We start from the raw sequence: 12,218 nt of genomic DNA, 5'->3' as shown, positions 1-12,218 counted from the left end.
TGCATACAGCCAATACCACCTCCTTCCTGCCCATCAGAAGTACCTTTGCCATCCTGACTAGGTTCTGGGCCATACTATGACCTTCCTTCTCCCCTTGTCGCCTGTCACAAGAGGAGAGAAGCTGCTCTCCTTTAGCCTTTGCAAGGAAAGGGAGGCCCCCAGTACTTGTGTGGTTCCTGGCACCAACAGGCTCCTCTTGGTTCTCCAGAAGATATGCAAGCACTACCGTAATTCTCCAAGTCCTGCTTGGTGGGCAGACAATTCTACTACCCCTTTTAGCCTCCCTGTCCTGTTCTGGCAGCCCTTTTTCAGGGCGAATGGAGAGATGGATTTGGCTTTATCAAAGCTGCTTCTTAAGCCAGGCATCAACTCCTGGCATAGTGACACCATGATGAGACCTCTGACATGCCAATCAATTTCAGAATGAACCATGCTAGTTAGCCCCATGCTAGTGGAAGACAATTCCTTCCTCCAGCCTGGCATAGTTAAGACTTAGGGTCTACTCAATTTGTGATTTCATGGAAATGGCAAAATCCAGGACTGTCCGTCATAAAATCAACCTAAAAATATAACTAAACAAAAATAAGATGTTAGCTCCTTCGTGGGAGTCAGCAGTCCTCACTGCCATGACATGGCCTCTCAGCCCACCCTGTGGGAGTGAGGGGGAAGGCGCCAGCTGACGGGGGTGCACGAAGGACAGCAGACAAGATAGCAGCTGCCCCTCATCCTTCCTCCTGTGCTGGGGCCTCTCCACCAATCAGCAGGCAAGGGGAAGGATTGACAGAGCACATCTGGAAAATAGCCACAGAAATTGCTCTCTATGCTGCAATCAATCCATGAAAATTAGTTTCATCGCGAATGAAGTAGATCCATAGTTAAGAAGGATCCTGAAACAGCAGGATCACTGGGGTTCTATTGCAGAGCAGCCTGAGGAGGCTGTTCAGAGTCCACTTCCGCATATTTTGAAATAGCTGTCTGCAGTGACTTCCCTCCCTCAGCAGATAGGGCAATGTATAGGCAGGGTGGTAGCAAACAAGCTTGCAGCTACCTACCAAATGGCAGACTAAAGTCTCAGGCTTTGTGCACTGCCTAGTTTTGTCAGCAGAACTTCAGTTCTGCCACACGCACACTGAGCCTGCGCCCAGCCCAAGCCCTTTGTGGTAACAGATCCCTCCTTTCCACTGCAGGAGTCACTCCCCCTCTGCCACATGCAGTGAAGTTCCTGCCACCACCCAGTAGCCAAGTGAAGGCATAGTCACACTTTCAGCTGGCTGCCATGGTCCATTCAGCAATGGATGCTCTCCAAGCGCACTGCCCACTCTGGCCGTTGAAGCAGAGCTGTGCCAAGCCACAATATGCATACAAGTGCACCCATGTTCTGGTGACCTGCCCTTGACAGCTGCTGCCTGGCACCAGAGGTGCTGGCAAGAAAGGCAGCCAGGCTTAGACAGTTACACAGTGGAGACAGCAGCGAGGCTGCAGCATCAGGGAGAGGTCTGCCCAAGCCACGCAGCCCTTTGGGATAGCATAGTTACCCAACAGCACAAAAGGCAGGGGTGTGGCTAGCATCACAGCCAGCTGCCTCGGATTCACCAGCCTAAAGGGTCAGGTACTCATTTATACTGGTGCAATTGGAGGCAGTCTTTGGTACATGTCCAGAGCAGGGGTCAAATTCACACCTTTGGCTCCATAGAAAAGCACCTTAATCTTCCTGCTACCACAACCCATTGCAGGCTGTAACATTAGTGATTCACTATTCAAATGAAAGAGCTCTCTGAAGAGACAACGTCATGTGGAGCTTTAGCCCTGTCACTCAGACTCCTCATCAGTAGCCAGGCCACGCATGCACTGCTAGGGCAATGGGACGGTGCCACCAGGTTCCTGCTGCAGGGGCCAGAACAGTCTTAACTATTACAGAGGAGAAATGAGCACAGAGGCTGTAGCAGACCTTGAAAGGGGCTGTCCCAGTGCTCCCTTACCAGCAGCTTCCCCAACCCACACAACATACTTTTAGTCGACCAGTTCTCTTACCTTCAGAAAGTCCGTATCTCCTCAGGAAGCAGGCACCAGCCTGAGCCCAGCTCTCTTATGAATGTTTTTCCCTAAGGCATTATCTCATCCTTCTGTGAGGCTGAGCTAGCTCTCCTCCTACTGTCTGAAGGAGTTGGCAGTTAACTGGAGCCAGCTGCTTAGATTCCCACCTCCCTCTTTCAACTTATCCATGTGATGGTGCTGCTCCTTCCTAGGCAGCAGCAAAGCATTTCTGGGGGAGGGGGATTACAGCCATGTGGCATTGCTGACACAAGAACCTTTGGCCTCTATCTCTCAAGTCTTGCTTCTGTGGGGTCACACGGAGTGAGCAGATGCAGAGGTGATGTCAAAGCAGCAAAGGAAACTTCCAAAATGAGCTGAAAGCTGAAGTTGATCCACAGCAGCACAAAGCACTTGGACCCTGATGTTCATTTCACAATAGTGCGAGGTACCTCCGTGTAAGTTAGTGGAGTTATACGAGGGTACCGTGAACCCAGAGCATAAGCCGTTGGGCTACATATATGCTAGAAAAGGTAATTCTGTCAAACCCTGATGAAGACAGAGTAAATTGTAGCTGGGTGACAGCTATCACCTTGGAAGCAAGAATCATAAAATTCTAGTGGAGACAGGGCCCGAGTGTCTCCAGGACACATTTATGAACTGCATTGCTGAAATGAGACTGACTTAATTGGACAGTAAGAGGGCACACTGAGCAGTAACGCTGATTAATACACTTGAGATGCATTCATTATTTAGCTAAACTGTAGGATGTGGAGTGTCTTGTGGAACTGCTGCCTTTTCATGTCACACAGGTGAAACTGGTAGGATTAACTGAGACTGGCAAAACAAAATAGGCTCAGAAGATGTGGAAGGGAGGCATGGTCATTGTTTAATTATTTAGATTTTCATAAAATGTAAATCATCATTCTAAAATTACTTCAGATTCCAGTTTAAAGACCATTTTTCCATTAAAAAAATGTACCTATGTATCTAGATCTATGTACCTATGTAACAGAAGGAAATGTTATGTGATGGACTCAGGTAATTAAACCTAATTGAACAATTCAGTGACGCGCACTAATATGGGGAGTTCTGCCACTGACCTGAGTGGGCTTTGGTTCAGCTCCTGTGTAATCTCATCAAAATGACAGCAGGTTTGCTTCATTTACTTTCCTAAAAACCACGGTGATTGTATTGATTGCGCTGTTACTCTTAATTCAAGGACTGCAATCCCTATCATCCTTTCCATAATGTTGGCAATGATCAATGTTAATCAAATTAACATGTATTTGGGCATCCATTTCAACCCTTTACCACTAGGTTTCTCCCAGTCCTTGTGGAATTTTCCTAATGTTCCAAGATTAATTGAACAATCAAAATTAGTGGTTTAGCTTGATCCATGACCAATTCTTTTAACCCTCTTGGGTACAAATTATTTGAATCTTCTGATTTAGATCAGAGCCCAAGCAATTTTCAAGTCAAGTGTAAATCAATACACAAAACACATAATTTAAATTATTTGCACAAACAAGATTTTTAAACATGAATATTTACTGACATAAATAAACAGTGTTTTATAACAAAAGGCATAGATTTTTCAGCTATAAACAGTGGGAAAATATTTACAATTTGCACAAACATAATCAAACAGCAAGTGCACAATTGGTCACTTCAGAGTTTCTTTTCTTTTTTCTTTTTCTGTAATAATAAAGCCTTCTCTCCTAGCCAGTAACTTTACTGTGTTCTGTTAAGTCCTTATTTTCTCACAAAAACTGCTACACATCAGATAAAGAGTTTATCAGAATGAATAATTTAGCAGCATAGATGGTTTTTCAAATGGAAACTGTATTACTAACTTCTTCATACTGAATAATAAAATAAGGGTAGCTCTGGTCATCATTAAAAATGACAAAAATTTGAGGCTCAAAATAATTGTCCACACAAGAGTCATAAAGGTCACTAGTGATGCTACCAGGGTTCACAGGTGGAGGTCTCCTCATGGTATGATTGCCAACTGTGTATCTTCCTGTCAGTACTTTAGCCAAGAACATGTAATGAACCCCCTTGGGGGACCTTTTGGAAAAATTATGAGAGTAGCTTGCCTTTCTGGCAAAGTAACTGCCTTGTCCAAACATGGTAGCATGCTTCCCACAGACCCGGGGATCAAAGTTGTGCTTGCAGATTCCATCCACAACATCCTGGGAGGTGCCATGGAAGAGGTGCCGTTCGTTCATGATTCTGTCAAGTCCAGTCATCTTTTTAGACATGTATTCCTTTTTCCTGGCATAAAAATAAAAGAATGATTTTTATGAATTTGCAATGCACATCTATGGATGAAAAATGCTTTATGCCAGAGTTTGATCCTTTTGAACACTAGAGGAAATGGGAATGCATTTGCATAGACCTTAACATGGATCTTCTCTGTTTAAAAAAAAAACGTGCAAATCCAGTGCTTTTGAAAAGTGCTGGACTGATGGTGTTAGAGACAGAAACTCTGTTATTCACAGTAATGCAGGCAGCAGCACTGCATACTTCCTGATTTATCTTTGCCACATTTGGAAGGCAAAATTGACACCCGTGTAAAATGTCTTGGTATTATTCAGACCATTGTAAGAGTGCCTAAGTAGGACTTAACAGACGGCCTTTGTTGGGGGCTCTCTTTGCTAAGATAAATTTTACTCTTTGGCCATAAGTCAGTCTCCATGGCCATACACTCCCCTGAACTTCATTGACACTGTGGTGGTAAGTTTGGGGACTGGATTAAAGTCCACAAACTCATTTCACTCCCGTGACTGAACAGCTAGGGAATTATAACTTTCAATTATCCCAAACTGATCTGGATTTGAATGAGCAACCTAGAGATTAAAAGCTTCTATGGCCCTTCACCAATCCCTGAGACATCTGTCAAAAGTCACTCTTTACTGCAGAGATTACTTGAAGAAAAGAATTAGTCATTGGTTACAAAGGCAGAATTGATTGCACACGGGCTGCTCTGCAGTGACAGAACAACCTTGTGTTCTCCAAGTTGTTTATCTAGATATTTTGCACTTGTTTTGATGTTTCTATGAAAAGATATTTTACTAAACATGTCAATCTGCAGCATACAAACCTCCTTTAACAAGCACTTTTAAGATATGTGTACACCAGAGTTTATTTTTCAAACAAAATTATTCAAGCTCTTGTTCATTCAAAATAGACTTCCCAATGTTCCTGAATACTTTTTAACACTTAGCTTACGTTTCACAGCCAACACTATCATTTTTATAGGGGGTGCCTAATGACAAACGAAAAAACATTTGCATTGACTCACCTTTTATATTTCTCCCAAAGAAACTGGTTTTGCACTCTCAGTATTTTCAAAATTCTGTATTTGGTCTCTGGCACAGTCTTGTGAAAAAGATTATAAATGGTTCTATAGCTCTTATCTTCCTTAGAAACAGGCACTTGGATGAAGTCCTGAGTTGGATCCATATTAATCCAAGTTTCAGGGTAAAAGCTGGGAGAGGTAACAGCAGTTGGAGAGAAGACTTGGGAAGGGACTGGTTCAGTTGATGGAGAAGGAACTGGAGGATTGCCACCCAGAGTCCTAGGTTAGGAAAGAGAAAGAGTTTGTACTTGAACATTTCCACATAAAATACTTTCAAACTGTATTTATTTAGTCAATGAGATCTCTTAAACAATTGCTGCCCAACAGCCACACCACAAATTACATAGCTCAAAAGCTTGTTTAAAAAGAACATACCAGGTATTTCATCTGTTTAATGCCTAAGCATTCAAACCAATGCCAAAACTCATTTAAACTTTCATGGGTACAGAATCCTACTAGAAAGTGAGGAAATCTTAAAGCAATTATTATTAGTGCTGTCTAACCAAAATATTATATCATCATCACCACCACTATCATGTCTTCTAATCTGCAGATAGATCCAGAATAAGTTGCTACCTGAGCCGGTGGCAGAGACTTGTTTATAAGACTCCAGCACAGGCAGAATAGAATGCTACCAAACAGGAATATTTCACCAACTGGTTGTGAACCAGTAACCGTTTCCACTGAACAAGCAGTGTTTGTTTTTGTTCAGAATAAGGATAGTATTTTGACAGTGTTCCACCTCAAACTTTTTAGCACATCTTTCATGTAACAGAGATCTGTCTACCTGTCTTATGTCACTGTATCAATAATTGGTAATCATAAACAATAATACAAGATATGATACATTTTCAGGGCTCCCCATGCTGCATTGAAGAAAGCCTGGCAGAATGAGTTGTTTCCTCTTATGCAGGCCAGATGCAGAATTGCATGCGTTTATTTTCAGCCTCCGTCCTGGGGAGTACTGCCAGGCAAGAGGTGCAAAATGGGAGGTGGGGGGAAGAACATTTTTGCCTGTCATGGTCATGGCAGCAAAGAACCACATGTGCCAGGAAGAGGGGATTTGCAAGCATGTACTGCACAGGCACCTATCTAGATTTTTAAAAAGCACAAAAATAAATAGAGTAGATAGACTCCTGATTCCACTAAGGGCAATGGGAGTATTGCTATTGACTTCAGGGGAACCACAATTCATTCAGCATGAACAATCTCAGTTCTGCAACATACTTCAGAGCGGGTACATGTAAGATCTGCTAAATTTAGATAACTAGCATGGTATTTCTGGCTTACAGTCACCTGAGTACGGACTTGAATGAGCAGCCTTATTCAGGTGAATAATCTTTAGTCTCACTGGGCGCATCTACATGAGACACTTACTATGCAGTAGCCTAATAACTACTCAGTAGGGTGCCAGTCAAAAAACCATGCTAATGTGCTACTGCGCAGTAAGTGCCAAAAAAACCCTGTACACTGGCACTACTATGCAGTAGCATGAGTTACTGCACACTGAATTAGTATTTGGTTAACCAAGTACTAAACTTAATGTGCAGTAACTATGGCACATTAATAAATGTGTAGATGTGCCCACTGAAATCCAAATAGCAGAGAGTCAAGTTCTATGTCCTTGAACTTTGAGGACCAGATCTTCAGTCACAGTAGCTCAGTTGAAGTCAGTGGAAGCACTGGAGACTATGATGCTTTTCCAGACTAGCATCTGACCTTATCTTAGTCCAGTTTCCATATGGAAGTAGCAGGGGAGAAGGAAGTAGATACTGACGCTTTCTTCTGATTCTATGGCCAGGCCACAGTGAAGACAATAAGCAAACAGGAACCATGAATAAGCAATTTGGTGTTTGCAAGATTATGAAGTCCATACTGGGAGTCTGGACTATGAAGTCCCCACTGGGGCTCCAGCAGACTAGACTGTGTTTCTGTGCTTTTTACTCCCATTTACAGTGCAAAGCATTATGAACAAAATAATTAAGTTCTCATTTCAGATTCATTCTTATTGGCAGTATGAGCCATGAAGAGCTCAGGATAACTTTCTGAAAAAGTTACTTTTAAACTGATCAGATTGGATTTGGGTCCTAAAAAGGCAGTTAACTGAGATTACTGTAATGCCATTTTTAAAGAGATACATTGCAGAGTACAGTTACACTTAAAACTATTACCTCGCATAGCTCTTAGATGTTGTACAGTATTGAAAAGGAGAACCACTAACTACACTCTCATCTCAGTTATGGTGATAAAAATCTACAGAAGCTTCAGTGACTTCAGCTCTGGATTTCTTTATAACAGTTTAACTGGGTTCAGAATTTGACCCATGATGTCACGTACAGTTTAAAGGAAAACCAGAGGATGGACTGTAAACGTTCTTCTGAATAACAATTTCTGAATCTGTCTGAAATACTATGATGCGGGTTTGTTTGTTGTGTTTTTGCTCCTATGATCAAAAGGTCAGTGGGTAACAAGATTACGATAGACCCTCACTAAATCACCCTAATGACTAGGGTGCAGATTAACAAATGTTCTGGATTACTGAGTATATGAGCAAAAACAATAAAATCATTGCATCACTTAATGTACTTTGTTCATTTGTTTTGACAAGAGTAAATTAATTGTAAGCATTTATAATACAGGGAAACCATTAAAAAGTCAACATTTATCAATGGTTACAACACATTTAGTGCTATTTCTAGTAACCTATTCCAAGTTTATCTCTTGTTTTAAATATAGAGGAAAAACGTGGTAATCCCAGATCTCACTGTATGGTGACTGTAGGCAAATGCTGACTTTAATGACACTGGACATCACAGTGAACTAGTGAAGTAGTATAGAACAGCCTCAACTATACGACCCCCTATAGCAGACTGCTGTCCTTTTGTAAAACATGATACCGTTGGTTTATTTGTAAGAATTATCAGGTCTGAATAAGTGAATTAAGAATTAATGACATTTCCAACAGGGAATGGAAATTTCACAGAGCATAACCTGGAGATCATGCTGTCCATCTAGGAGATAAGATGTCACCCATAGGGTGCTGAACTCTCTGTGGACCATTATTAAAAATCAAAAAGGCGTTGTGGGTGCTGTAGTACAACAGTCTCAGTAGCAAAAGAGCAGTTGTATGTGAAGGAAAACACCTTGGGTTTTTATTTTTCCCCCAAGATTAGAATCAGAATTCTTATAAACAGGAACTGAAGTCCAGGTTTGTTTGCTTTTCTCCAATTGCCTTTTACAGCTCTGAGTTTTCCCCACACGAGACTGCAACTAAAAATGTTTCCAGCAATTACTTGTTTTGAGGCTCCGAACAAATTAACTTTCACTTCACAATTATGATGCTATAACAATTCAGTGAGCTAATGAGCATTCTAGCTCTAATACAGCAGTTAAATCTTCTTTGATTGGCCCAGCATGCCAAGCTGCCAGTCAGACTAATGACTTCCACCCCTTTGCTAAGAGGACAATATGTTCCTAACTACTGGACTCTGACAATAATGTTTCCAGCTGTGCTGGTGAGATCACAAAAATGGCATTTTTATGAGTTCTAATCAAAAAGACTACAATGCAACAGTTCCCCATTTGGCCTTTGATGGGTGAACAAGTTTCCCTCCAATTGATTTGATGATAAAACAAGGAATGCTTCATCCCTAATTATTCTTGAAAATGATAACTTTTTTTTTTAATTTGTTTTTAACAGGGCCCAAGCTGATCATTAAAGAGAATGAAAAGCAGAGAAATGCACAGTAATCTGGCAAACTTCTGTGCAAGGACCCATAGCAATGGTCCATCAGTCAGTAACACCCTGAAGAAACAAATGCAGGGAGCCTGATGGGAAGGAGCCCCTCAGATATTATTCATCTGGTAAGATGAAATGTGCATAGTTGCCACAATGAAACCTTTGCCAAGCATGATTCTCCACATAAACTGGGCACTAGGAACAAGGGGTAGGGGCTGCCAAAATCCTGCAGTGTTGTAACAGCATTGGGGTGAAATAAGGATTTGCATTAGGATAAGGATTACGAGTGAGTCAAATGTTCTGGAGTCCAGATACATACCAGATGTTTGTTCAAACAGATGCAAGGTCAAGCTCCTATATCCCTACAACCGTCCCCACTTGCACAGGCCTTCTCTCAGGGCAGCTGGCCTGCCCTTCTTCTACTCTTGGGCCTGAATCAAGAGGTCCCTTGCCCCTCTGCCTCAAATGCTTTAGTCTGCTTCAGAGTGCATGTAGCAGGAAGGACAAATCATACAATACAGGCTGGTTCTTCACAATGTCATCCAGTTGTGAGACCGAACGCCCTCAGGCTAAATCAGTAGAAACAACGTATCCAGGAATTACTTTATAGTATCTGGCACTGCTGATACTATGTAACACTTCCAAAAATACTGACTTCTAGAAACAGTAGACTAAATCCTGCCATATTTTACACCCAGCATAGCTGCAGGCCTGGTGATATTACCAGCGTGTGCTAGATAGGAATTCGGGATTAGTTCCCTTTCAGGTAGTTTAGTACCACACCGCTTTCTGGCAGAAAGCATTGTCTGGTCTCCCACACAAGGCTGTGCCTGGTTCTTAACACAAGGGGTTCCAGGGATATAGAAAACAGAAGGTTCCTCATATTCTTTCCCAATATGTACAAGGCCGGTACAAGGCTGTTCACAATGCAAAAATAGGTTTTTCCTACAAGCTAAAAATAGTTTGCAAGGAGGAAAAACAGGAAAAAGTGGCCACTCAAGAGGAAGGTGTGTTAAAATGCAGACCCAGTTCACATATGATTAAGTTTCTTCCAATTATATCCCCTGTATTTTTGGCCACTGTTTTCCATTAATGCTCATTTGCTTTCCTGACTATAAATGGCAGACTTCATGACACAGGATTCAGTTCCACAATCCTTACTGAGGCAAAACTCTGATTGACTTAAAGGGATTGGGAACTTCAGAGGTTTGCCCTGTCATGTTCATTAATGAAGAGTGAGGCCTGAAAAGGCCATTAAAGGAATTGTGCTTGCAGGCTATTTCTTCACATTGCTCCCATGATTTTTTTTAAAGCTGCCCATTTTATTTCAAAACACAATTATTGTATTATATGGAAGTGCTCTGCATTATTGGCCTGACCTTGGGAGTAATATAGCCACATGTCTCATAAGACAAAAGCTGGGGTTGCTTGTCACCTTTTGGGATCCAACTACTAATCAATCATTTAAAATTTGACCCAGCTGCAATGATTACAGTATGCAGATACCTATTTCATAGACTAAGGCATGAATCAAAATCTCAGCTCTAAACACATGGAAAAAATAGAATGTACCTCCAGTTTTGAATGTTATAGCTCAGTTCAATTTCTGCTATAAACATCGTACAGTCACTTTAGCATTGGCACTGATATATTTTACTACTGATTTTACTTAAGCAACTTAAGTTATTTTACAGTGAACGTGCAATCCAGGCCCACATCTACAAATTATGCATGAAAGTCATAGAAACTACCTTAAACATAATTCTGAAAGTTATTATTTGCTTCCTTATCTGAACTGCTCAGCAGTCTTGCCACGAACTCTGAAACATTTGCAGAATTACATGTTAAGAGGCAGCTGCACTAAGTTGAAGGTGAAGGTGGGAGTAAGTTATCCACACTTTTTAAGTCTGCTGGTGAAGAGTGCAAATAGCTTTTGCAACTTTCTAGCTGAAAGTCATATGGGGTCCTGACCAAGAAAGTACTTAAGCACATGCTTAGTTAAGTATATAGTAAAGTTCCACTCCTTTCAATGGGAACTAAGTGTGTGCTTGAGCGGCTTTTTAAAAAAAAAAAAAAGGATGCCCTACTGAATCAGGGCCAATATCTATAGAGAAAAGAACAATTGTTTTTTTTTTTCCCTGTTTTGAAAAACCCACAAGGGTGAAAATAAAAGTACATGAATTTGAGATTAGCTACCTGAAGCAACTATTAGTGTTAGAAATTATAAATAGGTACTATTTCTACAGATGGCCTAGCCAATAATGATAAATTCCCTGTGACATCTTAAAGAAGGAAAGGCATTTATCTTGAAGATACCTTTTAATTAAATTATATGCTTCAAAGTAAATTCTCCATCTCTCTAAGACACTTACTGTAAGAATGGCATCAGCACAACACACGAGCGAAGGAGGGGCCTCCTCTTGATTTCTCTTCGGAAACATGCATTTTGTTGGAAGCCATCTTTGATATTTAAGATATATTGATTGTGCCAGGTAACAAACCGGACCTCCTTCAGCCCCCGGCAGCTGGCTTCTTCTATCAATCGTACAACAGGCTGTTTTGAGAAAGGCAAGCAAAGTAATTTATAGTGTTGCAGAACTTAAGGGCTGCAAAGACCTCAGGGGGTCATCTAGTCCCAGTATGGCCAACCCATGTGGCGCCACAAGTGGTGCAGGCAGCCTCTGTGTCTAGCACATGGAGAGGAGTAGACAGAAAGCAGAGCAACAGATTAAAAAGGGAGCATGGAAGGGTGCAGAGGGCAGAGCAATAGACTGGGCAGGGACAACCGGGAGGAAACAGAAAACTGAACAACAAATCAAGCAAGGGAAAGGGACTGGAGTGGCACTTGAGAAGGATGAGGAGCTTACACTGTAGCAAACCTGCCAAAAAGGTTGGCCTCCACTAATCTAGTCCATCCTTGTGCTCTGAAACATGACCAAATTTCAAATACACCTAAACCCTCCCTGACAGATGTTTGTCTAAGATGCTCTTATAAGACTAATAACGACAAGGAGTCTACAATTTCTCTTGGTAACCTGTTCCAACTATCCTTATAATTAAAAGTTATTTCAAATGATCTAA

At 41.5% G+C, this 12,218-nt stretch overlaps 1 protein-coding gene across 1 annotated transcript in view; it reads right to left on the bottom strand.

Moving 5' to 3' along the window:
- Positions 1-2,908: 2,908 nt before the first annotated feature.
- TIPARP (TCDD inducible poly(ADP-ribose) polymerase) overlaps positions 2,909-12,218 on the bottom strand; it is a 35,008-nt gene continuing 25,698 nt past the window's right edge. Inside the window, exons 3-5 of the mRNA XM_025214905.1 lie at positions 11,510-11,691; positions 5,342-5,617; positions 2,909-4,311 (exon numbers count right to left, since the gene is read on the bottom strand). Of these exons, the coding sequence (XP_025070690.1) occupies positions 3,864-4,311; positions 5,342-5,617; positions 11,510-11,691 (906 nt within the window). The 3' untranslated portion in view covers positions 2,909-3,863. The remainder of the gene's footprint in view (positions 4,312-5,341; positions 5,618-11,509; positions 11,692-12,218) is intronic.

The sequence above is a fragment of the Alligator sinensis genome, unplaced genomic scaffold (genome assembly GCF_000455745.1).
Source record: "Alligator sinensis unplaced genomic scaffold, ASM45574v1 scaffold60_1, whole genome shotgun sequence".
NCBI lineage: Eukaryota > Metazoa > Chordata > Crocodylia > Alligatoridae > Alligator > Alligator sinensis.
Note: the sequence above shows the minus strand (reverse complement) of the source record. Positions and strands in the feature narration are given on the sequence as shown.